At 43.4% G+C, this 24,942-nt stretch overlaps 1 protein-coding gene across 1 annotated transcript in view; it reads left to right on the top strand.

Moving 5' to 3' along the window:
* Positions 1 to 14,473, top strand: part of HNF1B (HNF1 homeobox B) — a 61,520-nt gene extending 47,047 nt beyond the window's left edge. The window contains 4 exon segments of the mRNA XM_073315733.2: positions 1,312 to 1,444; positions 2,079 to 2,270; positions 4,995 to 5,113; positions 11,815 to 14,473. Coding sequence (XP_073171834.2) covers positions 1,312 to 1,444; positions 2,079 to 2,270; positions 4,995 to 5,113; positions 11,815 to 11,835 — 465 coding nt within the window. The 3' untranslated portion in view covers positions 11,836 to 14,473.
* Positions 14,474 to 24,942: the final 10,469 nt, after the last annotated feature.

Here is a 24,942-nt window from a genome sequence, read left to right as displayed (position 1 = left end):
ATTTGTGGATGTTCAGCACTTCTGATAATCAGACTGGTTTTGTTTAGGTACCTGAATCCTTGCCTGCATCAGGGACCCCAATTTCAGCCACTGGTGCAAACCCTCACCATTGCAGACAAGGAAAGCCACAATATGCACTGGGAAAGCTTATTGTGATGTCAAGCAGTTGGCCTTGTCTGCACCAGGGTTTGCAATAGTGCAGTTATAGTGATGGCTGTAAGTGGGACATATCTCCCCTCCAGACCAGGCCTAAACAACCTCATTTCAGGCACCCATGTATAAGCAGTTGGGTTGCTGTCTGAAACATCAAGACCTCGATTCAGCAAGACATTCACATAAGCATGTGTCGTAACTTTGAGCACATGAGCAGTCCCCTTGAAGTCCATGAGACAAGTCACACACTTAAAGTTGGGCATTTACTTAAGTCCCTTGCTGAACTGGATCCTAAACCTAACCAGAGTCACTTAACTAGCATTCCTCCACCATATAGCCTGTTTCAGTATTGCCAGCTGCAGCAGTTCAAAAATCATGAGTCTAGCCCCCTAAAATGATGAAACTGGCTTAAAAGTTCATGAAATTTTTAAAAATAATACATGTGGGGTCTGTTCTTTGCCTTCTGTATTTTTAACCTTTATTATTCAAATTTTTCACCTTTCCTTTGTAACCAGAGAGCTAGAAAGTTATTGGGTTTTTTGTGCTTTATTTTATTTTTTTTTTAATGAAACCTCTGACTCTCCCATAATCACATGACTCCAGGATCTGAGGCTTTAAGAATAAAACACTAAATACCAAGAAAATTGCAATGAACTCTCAAGAATTGGCGACATTGCTGTTTACTCAGAAAAGGCCTGGGCAAAAAGATGAGTTTTTGCAGTGTGACTTGAGGATCCAAAATTTAGGATCTGGTAGACTGATGGGAGCAGTGGAAGCAGGTTTCCTGAAATGCCTCTCTCTGTTGCTGTTGTGGTTTATTTAACTATTTGTGCTGCAGTAGCACCTACGAGCCCCAGTCATGGATCAGGACCTCATCGTGCTAGGCACTGTACAAACATAGAACAAAAAGAGAGTTCCTGTCCCAGAGAGCTTCCAACTGATGTAAACTGTGGAGTCCCCCCCGACTGACTGGATCACTTTCCATGAGATGATTTTGCTTGTCTTTTCTGTGAAACGGCCTCATCATGCATGAAGGGAGTCATTTCTGTATGGCTGGCCCTAGCCAAAGTCACTTTTGTTTGTCTAGGAGCTGTTTGGTCACCCAGCTCCTGTCCATTGCACCTCTGACGTCTGTTGTCCCTTTTGGTTTCTTGACAGATCTCTGTTTCGGGAGGTGGGCTGCCCCCTGTAAGTACCCTGACCAATATCCACAGCTTGCCCCATCACAACCCACAACAGTCCCAGAACCTCATCATGACACCGCTCTCCGGCGTCATGGCAATCGCGCAAAGTAAGTGCCTCGCCACTCTCTAGTTTCAGTACACTCCTGTTGATGGGGCTTTTATCCCCTTGGCTGGTATGTTTAGAAGCAGTATGTGAGTAACTTCCGTTCTGCAGCTCTGAATCCCCCCTCCTCTGTGGTTCCAGTCGGGTACAGTAATGTTCTTCATTCCAGCACTGGTGCACTTTGTGGTGTTGCCGCATGCTATGGTGTTTCGCCACCAAGTTCAGAGGGGAAGGGAAGCAGTGGCTCTGTGTCATGAGTGAAATCCTGGCCCTGTGGAAGACAATGGGAGTTTTGCCATCAAATTCAGTGGGTCCAGGATTTCACCCAGTGTGTTCAAGACCTGATCTGACCAGCTGCTCTAGGCATAAACTATGAGGAACTCCATTGAAAGCTGTGAAAACAGATGTATTTGAGAGGGGGATAAAACCCTTTGATTTTCCTTTACTAGGGTTTACTGCACACCCTGCTGTACTGCAGAGAGAAGCAGACAGCATACAGCACAACCCTAGTGGGTATCTCCAATGTACGAAGATAACATTCATCTCAATTTTTATTCCACTGCAGCAGCTGTCTCTGTTTCTGATTCCACCTGCACTGAAATCTTGACATGTTGTTTCGTTCTCTTCTGTTCTCATAGGTCTAAATACTTCCCAGGCACAGAGCGTCCCTGTTATCAACAGTGTTGCCGGAAGTCTGGCAGCTTTACAACCCGTCCAGTTTTCCCAGCAGCTACACAGTCCTCATCAACAGCCACTCATGCAGCAGTCGCCCAGCCATATGACACAGCAGCCTTTTATGGCCACAGTGACGCAGCTGCAGAATTCACACAGTAAGGATCTTGTCAGGTATTTGTTGAGGCCTGAAGGGAAGGATTTAGCTGCATTATAACTGCCAATTGTCATAAATACATTTTGAATTAACTTTGCTTTCTCCCCTCCCTGCCCTCTCCACCCCTCCAGTTCGTTGGTTCGAACTCATGACTGGGGTCATCTTCTCCTGCAGGTGTTAGGACATTCCCTTTCCAAAGTAGAATGATTCAGGGGGGAATCTCAGACTCTCCAGCCCTAAAACAGTCAGATAAAAAGGCTGCACTATGGAAGAATTTTTAATCCCAGAGAGCACAGGGGAATGAAAACACCAGAACTTCACCTTTCAGGACTATGTGAGAACCCAAAGAGGAAATTACTCAGTTTTCATCAGAGGGAACCAACACAGGGCAATTAATGCTGTCCACTCCCTATTGTTACATCCCTCCCGTCTCACCCTTCCATAGTACATGTATTTGCTCCTCTTTTAGAATACAGAGTGCACCTTCCCTCTGCATAAACTTATTCCTCATCCCCAGTCTGCAAATCCAGGAGCCAAATTCTGCTCTCGTTCACGGGCATAAATTCAGAATAATGTCAGCGGAGTTATTCTGGATTTACACCAGAGCAGAATTTGTTTGAGGATCTTCTGTTTGTGTCCCCATAGCGCCTGTGCTTGCCTGTAGTGTGCTATCCAAGGAAATTTTGAGTTCTTCTCTAACTGCAATTGATAGGACCACCCTTTTAAGGTACACTCAACATGATTATTGGAGTTAGGGGGCCAGGCAGGTGTTGAAAAATAAACAGGTTTAGCTCTGTGGACATTTGGGCAGGCGACAGATGATAACTTTTTCCATATGGCTGTATTTATTGGCATGGGCTTTCAAAGAGAGTCAGTAAAAATCCATAAGATTTAGGTGCCTAACTCCCTTAGTCTCCTTGACAATCCCAACCATTTCCTTTTACTTCTTATGGTCTTTGCACTTCGGGGAGGAAGTTAGAACATCGGTATGTGGGGGAGGATGAACTACCTGTATGTTCTTCAAATGATGCCTTTGTTTTTATGTCTGTTGATGTTTTTTTAGTTGAGTTTTTCTCATATTATAGTTCTATGAACAAAAATTTTCAGATTGTGTCCAATACATTTACACTCTCATGATCATTTAAAAAAAACAACAACTTTATGACCTAGATTAGAGTAAGAAATCTTTTGTGTCCAGGGTTTCCTTCCCCAAATTATTGGGGAATCATGTTCTGCAAGATGCTTAAATGTACAATGCGGTTGAGATGCCTAATTGCATAATATAAGTGAATTGCAATTTTACTATTTTCCAAGACCCCAGTCTAATTGTAAACTAGTGTATGCTCCCGTTATGTTTATTGCATTTTCAGGTGTAGTTTACCTGTAGCATATTCTCAGGCTTAAGAACAAATTTTTTAAAACATCCTTGCCTTGGTGATAAAAAGGCAGTAAGCAGGCTGGCCTGGTCCTTGTGACTAACAAGGTGTTTTGCCAAATGGAATACATGGCCTTTATACCTGGCTTTTAGTTTTTCCAGGCAGCCAGGGGCCTCATTTAACTAAAGAATAAGCCTTTGGCCAACTGAGGAGTAGCAGAGACTGTGAGGGGAAGACTCTTCCAATTCTTCTTGGCCAGCCAGTTGGTGAATATAACATAGGTCCTCGAACTGAGGTTTGACAGCAGCAGCAGATGGAGTATCTTGCGAAACACTAAAGCTGGTCAGAAAAGGAGGTGGGGTGTATGTATGTTTTCCACAGAAAATTTGGATTTTGTGCAAAATATTTTGTCCAAAAACTAAAATAGTTAGATTGTGAAATACCACTGTGGTGCCTCATGGGAGTTGTAGTTCAGGAACCTCATGCATCCATTCTTCTCTCCACTAGGGTCCCTGGTTAGACTACATCTCCCAAGATGCATCATTGTCTCATCTTGATGAGAGGAGGTAGTACCTCATGGCAGTTATATGGTAGTAGTGCACCATGGGATATGAAGTTTGTCTGGGGAGACCAGCCATAGAGAAGAATTAAAGCATGAGGAACATGAACTACATTTCTCATGAGGCACTGCAGCAGCATTTCATAACTGAAATATTTCAGTTTTGGGGAATTCCATTATTTGATAAAAAATCCAAAATTTCTTCAGAAAGCAGACATTTTTTTGCAAAAAAAACCAATTTTCTATCGAACGGTTTTTGACAAGCCCTTCAAAACAACCAACCAGAGTTAAGAATTATTTTTACCTTTTTCCTGTCTGAGGAGAACAGGATGGGAAGTTGCTTCACACTTTTCAGCTGGACAAAGAGCTTGCTTCTTAATGATCATGAGGCATTCCGATTCCCGGTCAGCCTGGTAAACAAAACTCCCACTGACTTCATCTAGGATATTTTCCTGCACTGCCTCCAATGCTCTTGTCCAGCACTCCTTCTCATTGTCTGGCTTGTACATTTGGTTCTCCAGCAGAATGGCCTCCCAGAAAGTGGTTTGAGGGTCTACAGCTGTTGGATCAAACCAGGCCATTTTAATCTTTAATCTCTCCGCATGCTGCTGCAGAGAAATCAGGTGGATTCTCCAGACCTCTAAGGAGGATGCAGAGAACTCCTTCTTATTTGTTTTTCCAAAAAAAGCCCCCACAAATGTGTTGAAAACCTTTTGGCTTGACTGCTTTGCATCTGCATGAAGACTGTAGACATTTATATGATTGCTGTCTGTCCTCTTCATTTTCATAGTGTATGCACACAAGCAGGAGCCTCCCCAGTATTCCCACACTTCCCGGTTTCCATCAGCCATGGTGGTCACAGATACCAGCAGCATCAGTACATTAACCAATATGTCTTCCAATAAACAGGTAATGGCGCATACTGGGAAAGTGGGATAGGATTCTCTCAGTGTGAACGGTTCAGGGTGTACTTCCCTGGTACGCCTGCTACTGCTAATGGGAGTTTAATCCAATACATCTGGTGGTGAATAAACCCCAGTGTCTGCTTCTCAGTTCCACTGTTCTAAGAGTGATATTCAGGGACCACATCAGAATTCACAAAAGCTGATCCAAAGGCCTGTGTGTTGCTGTTTGTGGATAGTGTTGGATATTCAGCCCTAAATACCAGGATGACCGGTGCATAATATAAATCACAGCAGCTGAATGTTTTGCGTGGAAATTAATGGGTGGTCTCAGGATTGTTCATAGTGCACAAGTGTCCATGTTGGTAACTGGCATTCTTAATGGCAGACTCAAAGGAGAGGGCCCAGCGTGAATGGGCTGTGGAGAGTGAGCTATTCACCTACCTCTATATGTGATCCCAGAGCAGAGTTAAGGCATGTTGGCAGATCTGTTTAGGGGAAAGCTTGTCCTCGCATGGCTTGGGCTGTGCCTATTCAGTGTATATATGGAGGACTTCACTCCAGTCTCCAGAGCTCTCAGCCCAACACCTGTCACCCATTGTGAATCCAGTTCATTTTCTTCTTAAAACCTGGCCCCAAAAATGGCTAGCATGAAGATGTAACACCAAGCTGTGTTGATTTATTATGACTCGTTTTAAAAAGCAAAAGGTAGGTGTCAAGGTTCCTTCTCCACTCTGAACTCTAGGGTACAGATGTGGGGATCTGCATGAAAGACCCCCTAAGCTTATTCTTACCAGCTTAGGTTAAAAACTTCCTCAAGGTACAAACTTTGCCTTGTCCTTGAATCCTATGCTGCCACCACCAAGCGTGTTAAACAAAGAACAGGGAAAGAGCCCACTTGGAGACGTCTTCCCCCCAAAATATCCCCTCAAGCCCTACACCCCCTTTCCTGGGGAAGGCTTGATAAAAATCCTCACCAATTTGCATAGGTGAACACAGACCCAAACCCTTGGATCTTAAGAACAATGAAAAAGCAATCAGGATCTTAAAAGAAGAATTTTAATTAAAGAAAAAGTAAAAGAATCACCTCTGTAAAATCAGAATGGTAAATACCTTACAGGGTAATCAGATTCAAAACATAGAGAATCCCTCTAGGCAAAACCTTAAAGACCCCAAAACAGGAATATACATTCCATTCAGCACAGCTATTTTACCAGCCATTAAACAAAAGGAAATCTAATGCATTTCTAGTTAGATTGCTTACTAACTTTTTACAGCAGTTCTGAAGAGCATTCCTGATCTGTTCCCAGCAAAAGCATCACACAGACGGACAGACCCTTTGTTCCCGCTCCCCCCCCCAGCTTTGAAAGTATCTTGTCTCCTCATTGGTCATTTTGGTCAGGTGCCAGCAAGGTTATCCTATCTTCTTAACCCTTTACAGGTGAAAGGGTTTTGCCTCTGGCCAGGACGGATTTTATAGCACTGTGGACAGAAAGGTGGTTACCCTTCCCTTTATATTTATGACAGTAGGTAAGGGTAATACCTTTTTATTGGACCAACTTCTGGTGGTGAAAGAGCTACACAGAGTTCTTCTTCAGGTCTGGGAAAGATACTCAGAGTGTCACACCAGCTAAATATAAGATGGAACAGATTGTTTAGCATAAGTAGTTAACACACAGATTCTAAGACAATGTAAGATGAAGTGGCCCATTAACACCCCTGTCGTCATAGGATAAAGAGGGAGATTAGTGGGTTAGAGATTGTTGTAATAAATCATAAATCCTGTGTCTTTATGAAGACCATGATTTTTAGTGTCTAGCAAAGTTATGAATTCAAGCTCCCAGGCTTGTCTTTTGAAGGTGGTATGCAGAGCCTTTGATAAGTGCAGCAAAGTCAATGGACAAGTTCATCTCTGGCATAACTCCATCAAAGTCAATTTAACTTCCTTGAATCAAAATGATTTTTTGCTGTTTTGTTGTCATTCAAGGCTTACTGAAAATGACAATGAATGATCATATTGAGAGACCGGCTCTAAACTGTAAGCGAGACAAGGTAGTGTAACTGTCAGAGTCATTGGAGTTACACTAAATGTACATGAGTGGAAATGAGATCAGAATCTGGGGCCAGATCCTCAGCTTGTGTGTATCAGCATTGAAATTATTGGGCCAAATCCCCAGCTGGTAAAAACTGTCACAGCTCCATTGAAGTCAATAGAGCTATGCTGATTTATACCAGCTGTGAATCTGGTCCCTAGTCCCCAAACTTTTATTGGAATCACACCAGATTTATACCAGTGAAGGTGAATCAGGCCCTACCTTTTTAGTGTCCAGATCAGACAATAGCCCCTTTCAAAAAAAAAAAAAAAAAAAAAGTGCTCTGGGGACTGTGGGAAATATGTGGCCCTTATTGATTACTAGATAAATAGGAGACAACCTTGAACTTGTATTCAGATAAACTTCTTTTTGCTAAGCTCTAACGGTGGGAAGAGAAAAATCTTTGCAACAAATGCGCAGCAAATAATGTTTGGAATTGCTGCATCATCTTCATTGATGCCCTTAAAGTTTCCATGCAAGGATGGCAGAGGGAAGGATCTGCCACTATTAAAAATGAGAAGAAACAGGGTTGTGTAAGACCAACCCAAGACAATGACCCAGACGCACAGCTGGTGTAAACTGATGCAACTCCATTGGAGTCAGTGGGCCAGATCCCCAGTGGGTGTGATTTGGCGGCATTTCTTTGAAGTCAAGGGAGATACACTTATGCCAGCTGACGATCTGGCCCCGGGTGTGGGACCCGCCACAGAACCTTTCTCTCACAAAATGGAAGGTGAAAGTGTAATTCCAAATCCCACTGCCCCTGCAACTCCTGTCAGGTTTCCCACTCTTTGTAGTGTGCAGGGAAAACATTTATCTGTGCCCACAAATCTCAATCAGTCGGGCAATCAGGCGCATCAGCACTCCTAGGGAATACCATTTCCTTTGAAAGGCTTTATCAATCCATCTGGTGTGCGCTCAGCCCTAACTTCTCTCTTGATTAATTATCCTGGCTTACCCCTAGTTGACTTTGATGCTTGCCTGTTGAAACAAGCCCTCTGAATACAGGAAATGTTCTTTTAATCAAAATAGCGCACGATGCTACCCGCTAGGCCTGTCATGGAGCCTAATGACGGCTTATGCCCTTCGTTGGAGAGAATGATCAGCTACCTTGAAGCATGGCTGGCCAAGATAATCAAGCCACTCTTTTCCCCTCCCTCCCCCCCACTATTTTACTTGAATTTTTTTAATGTACTCTTGTTTTATCCCATGCAAACAAGCGCTGAGCATAATAAGCAAATACCATGTTACTCAACCATAGCACCTGATCATGCAAATTGTACTGAGCATAGAATGAAATTTCTCCATGGGCACAGGCCTGGCACCAGGCAAGTGAACCACTTAAGACCCATTTTAAGTCCACAAGAGTAGGGCTAGAGTGGGAGTTGAGTGATGCAAGGGTCTGTGCATTGGAATAAATTTCACCCTCAGCAGTCCCAAAGCTCATTATTAAGTGTCCCGGTCCAAGTATGCATAGATGGGCCTGCTTTTCTATAATCCATTCTGCAGGCACCATTTGACCTTTAGGGGCAAAGGCAAGAAATAATTTTCATCTTAAATATCATTGATTTTTTTTTTCATTGCAACCTACTGCTTTTAGCAAGAGGTGAGCAGAATTCTGAAGAGAAGACATTAAGGGACTATTTAAAACCCAGGGAAGTCAGTGGGAGCCTTTCCCTAGATGGGGGCTTTGGATCAGCCCCTAGGGCATCAGCTGATCATTTAACTGATTTATGCTCTATTTTGAGAGGACAAAAAAAGAGTCAAAAGGCTTTGTTTAATAAAAAGGTTTTTGTTTCCTGATCTCATACGTGTCTTCACAGGGATCCTTTAACCCCCATCCTCAAACTGGTTGCTAACTAGAGTTTTGCTCTGAGTGTTCAGAAGGACATGAGTGCTGATGTTGAAAGCATAATGCTAGTGGTTCCAATGGTAAAGTTCTGTGCCAAGCCATGTGCAGGTAGACACACTCACCTTAAATGCACAAGGCCCAGGGCTAAAATAGCTTTGTATCCAGCCACAGCTGAATGCATAAGACAGCATGGCCACTTAGTCATTGCACATATACAGCGATGAGCATTAAAATCAGACCCTTCATCTCCAAGACGTACATCTCCTTGGGTTGAGGCCTGTTGCTAGAACAGTCAGTAGGAGGAACCTTATGCACTTGAGCAGATTGACCATCCCAGCTAATAGTGGAGAGTGGCACATACAAGCGGTGGCTTAAATAGGTCAAAGTAGGAGGAGGACCCTACCATTTTCTTGGAAACTACTGTTGTGGTGGTGGTGTGTGGTGAAGAAGGGCATTATAATATCTTATGAGGATGGGCTGCTGCAGGAGGAAGAGAATGGGTACAAAAGAAGAAATGTATCTGGAAGGCGTTCAGTGTGTGTGTGGAGGAGGGCGAGAAGAGGGTATGCCTCAGATGGTCTCCACTCCCATTCCTAAATAGGTAAATGCCACTGTTTAGACTTGGTCAGGATGGGAAATCTGTATTGATTGACAGACCAATAAAAATGGGGGGCCAGGGTGCTCCTTCCTCAGGAAAGTCTGAAATGTCCAATGCAAATTCCTGTATGTATAAGATTTTGAGACATTTCGAAGGAGAGATTTCATGCGAAGCCTATCCGGGATTCATCTTCCCTCTCCTAGCCTTTCACAGGATCCTTCCGGCAGACCAAAAGTGGATGGGGCTTATCTATGTAGCTTGGTGGTAGGCTTTGCTCTCTGACCTATACGGTGGCTCTCCCGCTCCTGCCCTATGGACCAGTCGCAGTGCTCTATCCCCATCCTGCTGGGAGGCAGGAAGAGGAGCACAGCCGGTGTCTCTGGCTCAACAGTGAAGAATGCTGCCTTAAGTGGTTAAGCCGCCCCTTTGGGCTGGGCTCACCAGCACCACATGGCTGATCACCACATTGCTGATCTCTTATCAGATGGTTGTTTAGACTTGGAAGGGGTAAATAACTCCCAGTTCCTTTGACAACACTTAAGGCTGAGCCACCATTTTATTGCATTAGCAAACATCAGATAGTTGTGAGGCCCATCTCTAATGACATGTCATAGAGGCCTCCTGGTGGCTCCTTATCTCCCAGTTATGATGTTTATTGTTGTTCACTGAATCTACAAGGTCACCCCAGGCTTTCTCATTCTCCACCTAAAATCTGAAAATTGAAGAACTGAGTAGGCGAGATGGGAGGGGGTGGAGAGTGAAGGATCATGGAACCTTCAGGTGGAAAATAATTGACCAATGAGGGACACCAAGGGCTCATCTCTGTCCCTCCTGCCCTTGTTCAAGTGGTTCTCAGTGTATGCTCTCACCTCTCTCCCTCCTTTGGAGCCTCTGTTGAAATGCCACATGCACCTTGTCAGGAGTGGGGCTGGGGAGGTGAGGCAGGAAGAGAGAGGATGAACCGAGCAGACGAGAAAAGAAATGCAGAGGGGCATGTTGTTCTCTAGTCAGTGCTGGTGAGACTGGAGTCCTCTGTGTAGCCATCACACAGCAGAAGCAGCTGCAAGGCAAGCATCTCCTATGCTCCCCAGTAGTCAATATGCCTCAACTCTCATCTGGAGGGGCCACCTCTAGGTGCAAGAAGTGAGTCCCATTTTCTGCTGAGTGCTAGCAAGGCAGCACCAGTTGCGTGGATGATGTGAAGTGGACACCTACCTTGTAGGCATGGAGGCCCAGCAAGCTAGGAGCCTAAATACTTGTGTGGATCTGGGATTGAGATCCTCAACTCATTTTACATAGGTCACGAAAAAGCCATCAGAGGGTCATAACTCCTGGCCTGTATGTAACATGAGCTTCCCCCACCCCCACCCCCAGCAACTTTTAACTCGTGTGACTGCATTTACTCAGCAGATCTCCATACGCTTGGCTGATCTTGGCAGCATTGAAAAGGCGAATGAACTGATCTTGGAACAATTTCTCCCATAGGCTGGGCACACACAGGCCCTTTTTTTGCAACATCTGGCGTGAAAACTATTTTCCCACTGTGTTCCCCATTGCAACTCTTGAGACCTTGGGCATGATCCAACACCCATTGACTTCAGTGGGAGTTGGATTGGGCCCCGATGAGTGTCCTTAACTACCAAGTCAGCTGACAGGATTGGACCCAGTGTACTGGTTGCATAAAAATCTTCTAAGAGCTATCGGCCCAATCTGCAACCTTGGAGTATTTCCCTTTGAATTCATTGGGGCTAATGGGAATTAGTATAAACAGGACTGATCTCGATGATCCAGAGCCTTTAGGGGACTAACTCTCATTCATTCCAAGGGGAGTTAGGTCCCTGAATACTTTTGAGGATCTTAGCACAATAAACGGACCTACTGGGATGTGTAGAATACTAGCAGAAATCCGTGGCGCTGAGGCTGCTTGGCACATTGGAGCCCTGGTTCAGGACAGAATGTTCTGCTCCTGTAATATTATGGAAGGAAAGGCAGCATACGAATTACTGTCTGTATCACTCTGAACGTTTTATGAACACCTGAATGGTCCTGGAAGCTCAATCCCGAGTGTCATAAAATCATCCAGGTCCCATGACTCCACCTCTGCACATTGCAACATTTTTTTCTGTTCGCTCTCTAACTCATGCATCCTGCTTGTTCCCTCCCAGTGTCCCCTGCAAGCCTGGTGATGTTCCACACCTCACTTATTCTGCACCTAGCAACAGGAACTTATTTTCCACAACATCACGCCGGTAACCAACGAAGTCCGAGGCGTGTTGCCATAGCGAAGCTCAGCCAGCTTGTCTAGTGCCATAGCGAGAAGCCCATTAACCTGAAAAAGACTGGCGCTTCAAGACTAATTGCCACCCTTCTGTGACTTGACAGGACCGAAGTGCCTACGCCCAGAGACTGTGCTTTTCCATTTCCTTCATGCAGTATTTCCAAGAGATGTCTTGAGGATTTAAGTATTTGCCTTTGAGAGGGCATTGGCTCTCATGAGAAAATAAGAACAAAATGTACTGATGACTGACAGAAGAGGAAGACAAAGATCAAAACTATTTAAGTTATATTCCTTCACCAAATGGACTGATGAGACTTGGAGCAGTTACGTGGAGTTTGGAAGAAGGAATCGCATGTGCTGTTGAACTGAGCCAATTAAACTGTAAATATAGATAAACTTCTCTCCGATCCTTCCATCTCCATCTATACATAGAGAGTTATATTAAAGAAGTAAATTTTGTCCAATGGATGTAAACTACTGTAATTAAGTGCAATTTCCCCACCTGTATATATTGCCAACATTTTTCTTATTTCTCTTTTTGTAAAGGTCAGAACTGAAGGTCTTTCTTTCTTTTTCTTTCTTTAAATGAACAAAATCGTGAGGAAACACCTGGGCCTAGTAAATTGTGAGGACAGACATAAGCTCATCCTTTGTACAGCTGTTACTAAAGGCTGACAAATCGTGGTTTGGTCAATAGTCCAGGCAAATATGAACCCAAATTTAGTGAAGGACCAGGAATGAAATACATAACCCAACCTCTGGCTACCCAGCAACCATGAAATGCACCATCCATCTGGTGGCTACTGCCAATATGCAAGAGCTCAAAAATTTCTGATATTCCCTGACATGTAGGCATTTTGAGTGAGAATGTTTAGGGGCAAGGGAAGAGGGAATTAAAACATGTGGACTGCTTTGGGAGTTTTCAGCTTACAGATGTGGGCAGTTTTCAAATGAGCCTGTAGCATTTGCTGCTATGTACCTGAATGGGCTGGTAACAATACTTTTTAGTGAGAACTTTCTACACCTCTGAAGGGGTTTGGAGAAATCCTGATCTTCTTTGGAGCTGGGGGGAAGAGTGAGAAGTGAAATTCCAATATCACCTCCGGAAGTGGGAAGGGGTTTGTTGCCTAATATCACCTGGTCTCCTGCCCAATAAAATCTATTAATATAAGCCAATTATCTTACATTCAAGCCTTGTTAACTTTCCCTTTACAATTAACAAGCCAAGGCCATAGTTCTGATGCTACTTCCTAGCCTGTTGCTGGCTTTCCCTCCTCTGCAATTGGATACAATATCTCTAGTGCCAGGAGTGGGAGTGTTTCATGCTGACAGCCAGATACCCATTGCCACAAAGAGCCTCATTGTCATACCATGACTCAGACTGAATAGTGTCTTGCTCAGCAAGTAATGCCTTTGAATTCAGTAGGACTACGCATAGTGTGAGGTACTACTTAGTCCAGTATGGATAAAGGTATCACAACCTGGCCCTAAACCGGAAAAGTACATGCTGGAAAATGACCATAAAGGGGCTGTGATGGCTTTGAGTGCATATCTCCATTGCCACCCATTGATGCACTGGCAGAACTGCTGTATTGGGCTGTTCTTTACTTGTTGGCTGTAGAGGTATTTGAGAAAGTTATTTCCTGGAAGAGGGGAGAATTATTAAGCTAAAGGCCCATTTGGGAGGGGTGTGTAGCTAACAAATTTTTTATCTCTTCCCATTCCAACTTCATTTCAACAGAAGACTGGAGTCTAATCCTGCTTCCTTTGAAATCCATAACGAAACTTTCCTTAACATTGGAGGGACCAGAATTAAGGCCTTTGGCAAGGAGACCAAGTGATCAACTAGTAGCCAGCAGGGGAGCGCACAAATAACAAATTCCTCTGGGTCCTCCTCCAAACTTGGAGCGAGATACTGGAACTTTTCTCCATCCTGCTAACCGCTCTAGAATGTAAATCAGACAGCTAGCATCTCCCCAGCTTGTAGCTACTATAGGAAAAAAGGGATACTGGGCCAGACCCTCAGCTGATTGTAAATCAGCATACTTCTATTGAAGTCAGTGGAGTGACACTGATTTACACTAGCTAAGGATCTGGTGTAAAATTTTCAAAAGTGCCTAAATCCCATTTTCAAAGGGACTTAGGGACCTGCATCTTGTTTACTTGCAATGATACGTAGGTTCCTAAATGCCTAAGTCACTTGAAAATTGGACAGGCTCCTAAACCATTTAGACACTTCTGAAAAGTTTTTTACCAGGTGCCTTAATTCCAAACTCCATGAGCAATTAAAAAGGGTAAACCTCATTAGAGTCTTCCTGTGAACAGAATGATCAATACTAAATATAAAAGAAGCAGATTCTCTTTTGGGGGCAGGGACCATCTTTTACTTTTGTGTTTGTACAATGCCTAGCACAACGGGGTCCCAATCCTCATTGGGATTAGTAAGAATTACTGGATGACAAATAATAAATCATTATGAACTGGAAAGCCATCTTTGGAATGAAATTTATTTTGATGCATACTATAATTAAATACCATTTCTTCTGGCTCACTGTCGGTGTGTGATGTATATCTGAGGCACAGGTAATATTGCATTAATATCCTCATCCCTTCATTGACAAAAACAAGATGAATTTAAATGTTTGCAAAGTAATTCTAGGGTAGACCTGTCATAAGCACAAGGTGAGTGCTTGTAACTGCCATACTACAGATGTTGATTCAACAGGCTGTGTGGAAAGCAGAATGAGTTTTCTCATCAAAGAATAAAGCTAAATGTTTCCCTCGCTCTTGAAACATTGATCTTGATTTCCAGTTGGCCAGATTTAATAAATCAAATATTTCATATTACTATCGCAGATTTAATCTGAAAAAGAAATGGGCTCCAGAAAAAACGTTTTATTCTGGCTTGCCAGCAGCCCAAAGTTTGGGGGTGTTTATATCTGGGATTTGGACTCACTCCATTATAAAGACAGGGGCCATTTACAAAGTCCAGTTCAGAATTCAAAATTAGAGCACCTTTGTCTGAAATTTTGGGGCCATATCTCTAGTGGATTGAACCTGGAGCTGAAAGTCAGGGAACTAAAGTTTAATACCAGCTATGGCACTAACGGTGTTGACATTATTCTACCAAGGCTTGGACCTCAGCCATCAACTGACTGTGACACCTAACTATAATCATTAAGTAAGTCACTTAGGATGTAACATTCAAAAGGGTAGACAAAGAGCTCCCATCCGGATAATCTCTCTGTGACTCATTTACCCCATCTATAAAACGGGGGTGAAGGACGCTTACCTTTGTAAAATTCTTTGAGGTCTTTGATTGCAAAGTGCTAGATAGGTGCAGAGTATTGCTGGTTTATTAAATCCTGCTCTTTGTCAAATGAACAACTACAAGACTATTAAAGCACAAAAAGGAGGAGCTTCAGGCCCAGATCCTCAAAGGTGTATTAAAGGCTCCTAATTTCCTAATTCTGGGCCTAACCAACTTTGCGGATCTGGGCTTCAATGTTTTGGGTTAATCTGCATCGGTGTCTTAGTTTGGGCACTTATCTGAAATTTGTCTGTCTGAACCTGTTTGTTCAAGAATATCCGGCTTAGAATCTTGGGGCAATGGCTTTCTTGGGAGATTTCGGGTGTCCCTTGGTTCTCGCTGGAGCAGAAACACCGCTATAAGGAGAACTTTTCTTGTGAAGTGTCTGTATTTCTGCATCCTCTCCAGCCAGTAGTTGGAAGCATAAAGCTGAAAGCAATTAACAAGCATCAAAACTATAAGAGTCTAAATGACAATGATCAAATAGTTCTTTAATTAATAAAGCTTTTGGGAAAAGATTCAGCTCAGTTTAAGTGCAGCTGTTTGCAGTTCCCTGGGGACCAATCCCTCTCCCTTCAGCTGAACTGAATTCGACAATGAATTTTTGACAGTTTCATGCTATGTACTGAAAAGAAAAGGAGGACTTGTGGCACCTTAGAGACTAACCAATTTATTTGAGCATAAGCTTTCGTGAGCTACAGCTCACTTCCGATGAAGTGAGCTGTAGCTCACGAAACCTTAAGCTCAAATAAATTGGTTAGTCTCTAAGGTGCATCCGATGAAGTGAGCTGTAGCTCACGAAAGCTTATGCTCAAATAAATTGGTTAGTCTCTAAGGTGCCACAAGTACTCCTTTTCTTTTTGCGAATACAGACTAACATGGCTGCTACTCTGAAACATGCTATGTACTGCTGATGAAACAGTCTGAACTTTACTCTTAAATATTGGCAATTTCACAATGCATTGGGCTTAGCTGCAGACAAAAGACCACGTTCAGATCCTGTTATTAATGCTGACTAGTATCTTACTCCGTGAGTGTCCCCACTGAAGTTTATAGGCCAGATCCCTGGGGCTGGGGTGTAAATCAACATGGTTCCACTGAAGTCATTGGAATTATGCCAGTTTATACCATTTAAACCAGCTGAGGCTATGGCTTAATGGTACTCCACATGGAGTGAGATACTACCCAGCATTAGTAGTAAGAGAATCTGGCCCTAAATAACTTGCTATGTCTTATCGATGCTTTGGGCAGAATGCTACTTTTTGTTTTGCATCCCATGTGGTCTCACTTCTGAACCATCTTTAAAACGGTCATAAAATGATGATTTTTTTAAAAAAAAGAATAAATTTTGTTTTTCAAATACACTGTTATTTGAAGTGCCCATTTCCTACTTCTTTCCCCAAATGAAAACCATACCCTAGAGAAAGGGGAAGAACAGAGGGCAAATGAGAATCTCTATGACAGACGCCTGGCAAGATGGAGATTACTAGATGTGAGGACCTCAGAAACATAATAAATACTACAAGGCAGATAAGAAAGTGAAAGGACACAAGGGTGAGAAGATGTGGGTGGAAAATGCAGTCAAGCCAGGGAAACATTTATATCAGAGCCAAACATTTACCAGCCTCTCTGGAAAGGGGAAAACCAAGATGGTGGCTGAAAATTCAAATAACTCAGCATTTAATGGAGGCAACAGTAAGCAATACCATACAAGATACAGGCCGTGAACCTGCATGCAGGCAGACCTCGGCACCATGCAGAGCCCCACTAAAGTCAATGGGGCATTGTGTGGGTGCAAGAATGAACTTGGGCACAGCCACTGGCAGAATTAAAGCCTTCTGATATTGATGTAGCAGAAGTGGTAAGAGACAGAAAATCCGAATTTAGATCAGAGCTGGTTCTGAGTTCCTGTGCGTCAGCAAGTCTAGGAAACATCAGCAAGACAGAAGCCTCAGTTGAGCGACGAGTCTCATCTCTTTCATTTGCTAGAAAGACACAGCATTATGCAGCCTTGGGACTCTTCTCCCACCCTATGTCTGTCTTGTCTGTTGTTCCTGTAAGCTCTTCTGAGCAAGGGCTGTCTCTTACGTGTTTTTACAGCACCTAGGGGTCTTGGCTGAGGCCCGAGGTTCTGCAGTAATACAAATAATAACCAGCTATGGAATTTCATGAAAGATTATTTACTTCCTGGCATATATTTATGAAGGCTGCAACTATAATAGTTCTGACTTATTTAGATTATTAATATGGTGAACACTATTGTTAAGATTAAGAACTAAAACATTTCCCATCTTCATGAAATGATTCAAGAGGCTTCTCCACCCTAGAAACGTTCATTGGCTAATCTATCTCCTTTTACAGAGTCATTCTGTATAACATACCATCGCTTGCAGCCCACACAGTCTGTGGTTGCATGGGGGACCGGGGGGCGGAGAGCCGAAGATCATGAAGTGAACGGGAGTCTTTCCATTGACTTCAGTGAGGGCATTGGATCAGACCCCAGGCCTCATGTGCCTAAGTGCTTTCCTGAATCGGGGCTTAAGTGAAACTGAATTCTGCTCTGTCACAAAAGACTCACTGAGCTCATTCATGCAGCTGGTTTAGACATACTGGGTCTGCAATCACTTAATGAGCAAATATGAGGATTCTCAGGTTGCATCTACAGGAATGAGATTGTACTTTTTTGTGATTACTAGTGCTATAGGTACCACATCCCAAAAGGCTACCAGCCACCCGGACTACCTTGTAGGCACTGAACTCATCTATGATGGACAAAATTTACATGGGTGCAACTCATCACAGAATTTGTGCCATTCTTTCTAATGTGACCATTTTATTAATTATTCCTAAATAACAGTAAGTGAGGGCAGCGGAAGGAGAACAAACCTAAAATACACAAGATACTACAGTACCAAAACGAATAATGCAAAAGCAACCCATGTCACTTTTCGGTCACTGTTTAGCTTGTTCAGGATGAAATGCAATCTGTTTGCTTTACAAAATTGAGCATGAACTGAAAGGGATTTTTATTTTGTCTGATGTGCCCCCCCAAAAAAGGAAAACAGTGTTATCTTTCATTTTAGAAGTAATCCTGTATTAACTGCTCCTAATAAAACCAGTATTTTTTAAAAAGTGTATAGCTCTACTATGTATTTTTGTCACACAACTGTGGTAATGGGTATGTACAGATGCTAGAACAACAGGGCCCCAATCTCAAGTGAGACCTCCAGGTGTTCTCATAACACACACAGTAATATGCATGGTAAATGTGCCATCAAATTTTTAAGAGAGATGCAGTTTTCATAATGTTCAAGGACCCTCTTCTCTGACTTCCTTTCCTGGGGGTGTTTAGGTTTTTGTGTGTGTTAGTGATGGAATTGTTGTGAAGAGAAGAGTGACAAATGCTGGTTACATGACAAAGTTCATCTATGAGCAATAGAATTTTACAAGGCAAGATAATTATTTTACAGTTCAAAACTTTAACAAGGGAATTCCTTGTGAATGGAGATCCGTACATGGCTGCAAGATAAATTTTTATAGATCACTTCTTTATATTAGTAACAACCCGCATTCTGACTCGCTACAAAACAAAGGGCCACCACTTTACATTCGCGATTACTGCCACCTATAAGAATAATAAAGCAAATCATTAGCAGCTGACTTTTCCATGACACCCAGTGGGGCAATAATGCCATTATTACATGACAATAGATGGTTAGGAGCACAGCAGGTCAAAAGACCCATAATTATGTTCTAATTCGCCTTTACAGTGAATATGTAGAGTTGGATTAAAAAAAGAAACCCTAAGAATTCTTATTATAATCAACCAAATAAAAGTCATAACAACACCCCTGAATCTGCTCTAACTCACACTGGGGTGGGCAGTACCTTGAACCACCTGACAATATGGGGCCTAAAAAGGTGGCTTAAAGCCACCTTCCCCTCCCCCAAATCATTCCATCCTGTCCTAAATGAAAGGATGGGAAAATTGGTCTCGATGACACACTGCACCAGCCCTGTGCATTCAAAGATCATGAACCCCAAAATAATGAGATTGAGATTGTAAAAAATAATAAATGTTCTGTTCTTATGTCTTGTGGTTCCTGAGCCTTTAGGAGTCTAAAACCCGAAGCTTTTCCTCTGCAACAGTGAGGGCTAGAAACATCTTTCTGACCCTACCCTCAGTGAGAGCTGAAATTCTCACGTAATCTGTGACCCTAGGAGCTGGGGCTTTACAGAAAAGACCAAATACCATGAACTCTGTGATCAGATCATGAGAGTTGCCACCCTGGGCTTGATGTGGTCCTTTGGAATCACGAGAAAGCACCACCAAATTACAAACACCAGATTCCCTGCTGCAGCATTTAGATGGATAGCTCTCCCAGGGACACGCTGAAGGTAATGGGAGGTTTCTGGGCATTGATACTGAAGGATCTGGCCCACGTTTAATTATTGTTTTAAAAACAGAACCATGTAGGAATAAAGTACAAAGGGCAAATTTTCTCTCTCTCTCTCTCTTCCATTTTGCCCTCAAATGGATATCAATTACTGTACAAAAGTAGCTTTGTGGTCCACTTCTGGCCTCTGGCCAGCACAGTAGTGTTCACAGAACAGCTGTCCAGCTGTGTGTATGTATTACTCCTGCCGGGAGAATGAATAATAAGGGAAGGTGTTTTGTGGCTGGGCTCTAACATGCAACAGTGTTGGGGGCAGTTTACACATATTTCACAGGGGGGAACCTAAGGCATGGAGTGGAGAAGTGACTTGCCCAGTGTCACACAGCCAGTCAGTGGCAGAACTGGAACCCAGGAGTCCTGCATCCCACCCTCCACTACGCTAACCTCTAGTACCAATCTCCAGGGCCTCCTTCTGCAAAGTGGCATGAGCCTAGAGAACTTGCTCAGCAGAAAATGCTGCTACAATCCTTCCACAATGGCCTGATAACAAACTGGTTTCTGTTCCACGTTCTGTTTGCTTTCTCCTGATCAGATGGCTCTCGGGACGAAACCAACAGGCATTCCCATTGGCTCTGGGGCAGTGTGCGGCAAAGAGCTTCTCAAAAGTTTGGTGGTGAGCCTCTGTAGCTGCAAGTCTGACAAGAGGGGCGGGAGGCGGCATGACCCCTTTGTTACCCCCCAGAAGAAAGTGAGGCAAGGCTGACACCTGTTCAGACAAGTCAATCCCATTTACCAATTGTCTTGTATTTGCTCTGAAGGAGCACTGGTGATACTGCAGGCTAAGCTGAGTCAAAATCAGGTTACCGCCTCCTTTGGCACCACTTGCATTAGAGCCGTGATAGTGTGGCTCTGGTTTTGGATTTTATCTGAGAGCAGCTGCACGGGGTTTTCCCCCCATCAGTGAGTGAATAATAATTGGCATTTAGAACACTTATAATCCTTAGATCTTGTTTTATAGACAGGGGAACTGAGGCACAGAGCGGTGACGTGACTTGCCTGACGCGGCACAGCAGGTGGGCCAAAGGATTCTGGCCTCTTGACTCCCACTCTGGTGCCCCGTGTGCAGGAACTTGTTGTGGAGTTTCAGCCATTCCCTCGTGCTTGTTGGAACACCTCTGTCTGTGACCCACTGATCTTCTCTCCTCTGCGTGTGGCCCAACAGAAAGGCGGTACAGTTGCAGTGAACTCCTCTTCTATCCCCGTATCATTGTTTCATTTCAGACATCCCATCGTGCCGTAAAGACAAGTGGGACTGGTCCGGAACTTGTGCAAATCCGCATCATGCACTAAGGAGTCTGGTCCTGGGCTGAACTCTAGGACTGATGTTGTGCTGACTCACACAAGCTGAGGACCTGATCCAACCAGGTTTGGATTTGAAACACCCGTCGAGAGGTGAAAGGATCCATACCCATTGCCAATCCCTGAACCATCTCGTCCCTTTAGATTTTCATCCCAATTTAATTGTCCGTTTTTCATCCTCAGAGTTTCTTTGGGAACTTTCTTCTCGAAAACTACAGCAATCCACTCTGAGTTCTCAAGCAGATGCCAAAGACAAGAAGGAATAATGCCAGCTTATGTTCTGCTCTAACCATTAGGGATCTAGCTTTCAACTGACAGCTCCTCTATATTTAGCTATTTCAGCAACTCCAAAAATGTTTGGCACAGATAGATGTAAACTTAATAGTCCAGTTAAACAACAGCAAACTACTCTGGAACACGTAACTTTTCAAATCTTGTTCTACCAGTTCAGCTGGTTAGCCAAGAACTAAAGGCCCAATTCTTCTGGCATACTGAAGTCAATGGAGAATGCTGACATTTCAGTAACAGCAGGATTGGACCCTGTGGTAATATGTGGCTCTTCACTATGCATAAAGAAATACAGTGAGTTCCTTTCCATCTTGCTCCCAGAATGCTTTGCAGAAAAGCATCATGCATCGCTTGCAAACACTTTCTATCACATGTTTTTAGGCAAGCCCTTCTGTCAGCATTGTTAATATGTGCTATCAGAGATACTTTATTATGAGATGGGTCAAAAGGGAAAGCATTGTTTCTCCTCTGTGGACAGCAAATATGCTCCGCTCTTTGAAGTCTTTGAGAAGATTTGCTTAGACTGATGTCAGAGTTTGACTGGTACACAGAAAGGAATTCAGAAATTGATTACATTTGTAGGCCCGTATGTTAGTACACATTGTTAGCTCCCATCTATCTGTATTGTGTTTGTGTCTCAAGATCAGATATGCGGCGACTGTAGAAGTCTTTACATTAGGCTGGTGGTGTCGCTTTTGAACCTATGCATTGTTTGTATATACTGTGTTCTGTGATTTATCTCATGCATTGACCAGACAGATGTCTTTGCAATAGTGTGGCAGCCTCAAAAACCTTGAGACGTGGCAGGACATGAATGAAAAAATGTTTGTAATCATAACGACAGTAATGAATTGAGAATATTTATACTAACATCTTACTTTTATATGGCACCATATTCATACCTAAGAACCTCAAAGTGCTCTACAGATGAATGAATACAGAATACTTCATCCACCAGTGAAATGCAGCCACCTCTGGGGAGAAATGTGACAATCATTTGAAAACACACAGCCATTTAGGGTTTAATTTAAATTGAAAATAAAAGGGGAATTCAGGTAGAAAAAGTTAATTAGAAGAGCTGAAATATAGCCAGGAAACCAGGTTTACCACCCTTCCTCTCCCTAAAAGACTGTTGCATGACTGCAAGTGATTAGGAATGAGGTTTTATATCGAACCCAGCAGTACAGAGCCCCCAACACCAACTAAACTGTATTGGTTTAGTACAGACATAGAGGGTAGAGTGGACTAAAGAAAAGCACTTCCTATGGAACCTAGTAAAGAAAGAGGTGCTGAGGCTCAAGTAATTAGTTGCTGGGGCTCAAGCAATTTTTTTATATTTATAACTGACATGCCAAGCCCAGAGGTGCCGGGGTTATGAACTGCCAAGCCTAGAGGGGCCGGGGCTCAGCGCTGGTGAGCCTTGGCGGTGGACCCAACTATTATTAATAATTGGAGATCTCCCATCCCATCCACATGCAATATGACAGGATCGCAGCACACACGTTATATGGCTGTCGAATACATCCAATTGTACTAAATGGCATACAACATTTTTCCTGGCAGAGGTTCCCTTTGAATTCCCCCAGGGCTGGCTGTTGGCACAAACAAAGCAAGATGCCACAGGGAGCCCTGCTCCAAGGGACCCCAAGATTCCATGCTAATTCTGCAACTCGGGGCTTGTCAACCTCCCTCTCTGAAGGCATAACTAAAGTAGCAGATGACTCAAGGCTCCTTCCAGGATCTTCAAGGCCCACAAATTTTAAGACTGGCTCTGGATCCCCCCCTCAGGTTTCAGTAAGCCTTGACCCCTCCTCCCCCATCACCCACTGGTCAACATTTGAAATACTTCTTGTCAGCCTCCCCGCAATAATTAAAAGCATAGCTGAATATATTGTTTGCTTCTATAGTTACAGTCTCTGGTGCAATCGTGTCTCCTTCCCAACCACTGTTAAAATTGCTGTATTGTGTAGCTAATCACTGTGGAGTCCTGCTGGGTAAACCTTGTAAACCTTCCCTTGCTGGTGCTCGCTGTTTGCTCGGCAAAGACTCCTTGATTTACTCCCATGCAGCCACTTAAGATCCCTTGCTTACCTTCTCACCGGTGAACCATAGGAGATCCCCAACACAGATTAGACAGACAAGACAACGCTCTGTCTGCTTTAGGAGACAAACTGACAGAAGCTTCTTGAATTGAAACTGGTTTAATTGCGTATGTTCAAAATCAATGTTTGACAACATGAAGTGAGGCACCCGCTACATTACACAGGAGTTGGAGTTGGACTATTTACTACTGGGGCAAATAGATAAACAAGTAAATAAAATCCACTGCTGAAGTGTCCAAAGATAAAGACCCATTGGGAGGCTCTGGGCTTCATCTATTCAAATGATACCCAGAGTCTGGTTGACCTCTGCTTTGTACCTTGTGTATTCATTTACTCCTATGCAAAGGGAGGGATATATTATTATTATTATTCATGTTTATTATAGTAGCGCCTAAGGACCAACCAAGAACAGGGCCCCCATTGTGCTAGGTATTGTACAAATACACAGTCGTAGAGAGTCCCTGCCCTGAAGAGGTTACAGACAAAATGGTAGTGTAACTTATGGCCACGCCGCGCAAGGGAAAATGACTAAGGGGCAAGGGAGTGGAGAATCAGGCCCAAATTCACCACACATTCCCCTCAGTGAAATGCATTCCAAGGACAATTTGATAGTTATGCAAAAAGAGAGCGGCGGTGACCAACAGGAGTAAAGAAAGCAAGAAAGGGAAGAGCATAAGCAAGTGTTGTGGATTCCCTTCTTCAGAATATTTTGAAATCCTGGACAAACAGGGTGCACGGGTGTGATAAATGAAGGCAGGGCAGCTCCCTTTTATGGACACCTAGCTAGCCAGTTAGCTGTAAAATCCCTCTCGGTAGCTGTTCTCTGCTTTCTTTACCTGTAAGGGGTTAAAAAGCCTCCCTGCATAGGTACAAAAAAGAAAAAGAAAAAAAGGGGAGTGAGCACCTGACCAAAAGAGCCAATGGGAGGGCTAGAACTTTTTAAAATTGGAAAAAAACTTCCCTTTGTTGTCCGTTGTTCTCTCTGGGCTGCAGGGACACGGAGCAGCAATGCTATAAGCAGGAATGCTGTGTAAGGTTTGAACCAGGTATGAAAAATCATCTTCCATACCTAGAAGAATTCATTGAGACAGGGAATGTTTAGATAGACGTGATCAGGTTTATTTTGGCTTGTGGATCACCTCTGTGCTAACCCCAGATGCTTTTGTTTGCTTTTAACCTTTAAGCTGAACCCCAAGAAAGCTATTTTGGGTGCTTAATTTTTGGAATTGCTCTTTTAAAATCTAGCAAAAGCCTACATTCCAGATGTATTTTCTTTCTTTTTGTTTTAATAAAATTTACCTTTTTTAAGAACAGGATTTGGATTTTTGCATCCTAAGAGGTTTGTGCATATGCTGTTTGATTAGCTGGTGGCAACAGCTAATTTCCTTTGTTTTCTTTCGCAGCTCTTCCCCAGAGCAGGGTGAAAGGGCTTGAGGGTACCCCACAGGAAGGAATTCCCAAGTGCTCCTTCCTGGGTTCACAAGGGTTTTTTTGCATTTGGGTGGTGGCAGCGTTTACCAAGCCAAGGTCAGAGAAAAGCTGTAACCTTGGGAGTTTAA

Source organism: Lepidochelys kempii, chromosome 17, assembly GCF_965140285.1.
Source record: "Lepidochelys kempii isolate rLepKem1 chromosome 17, rLepKem1.hap1, whole genome shotgun sequence".
Taxonomy (NCBI): Eukaryota; Metazoa; Chordata; order Testudines; family Cheloniidae; genus Lepidochelys; species Lepidochelys kempii.
Note: the sequence above shows the minus strand (reverse complement) of the source record. Positions and strands in the feature narration are given on the sequence as shown.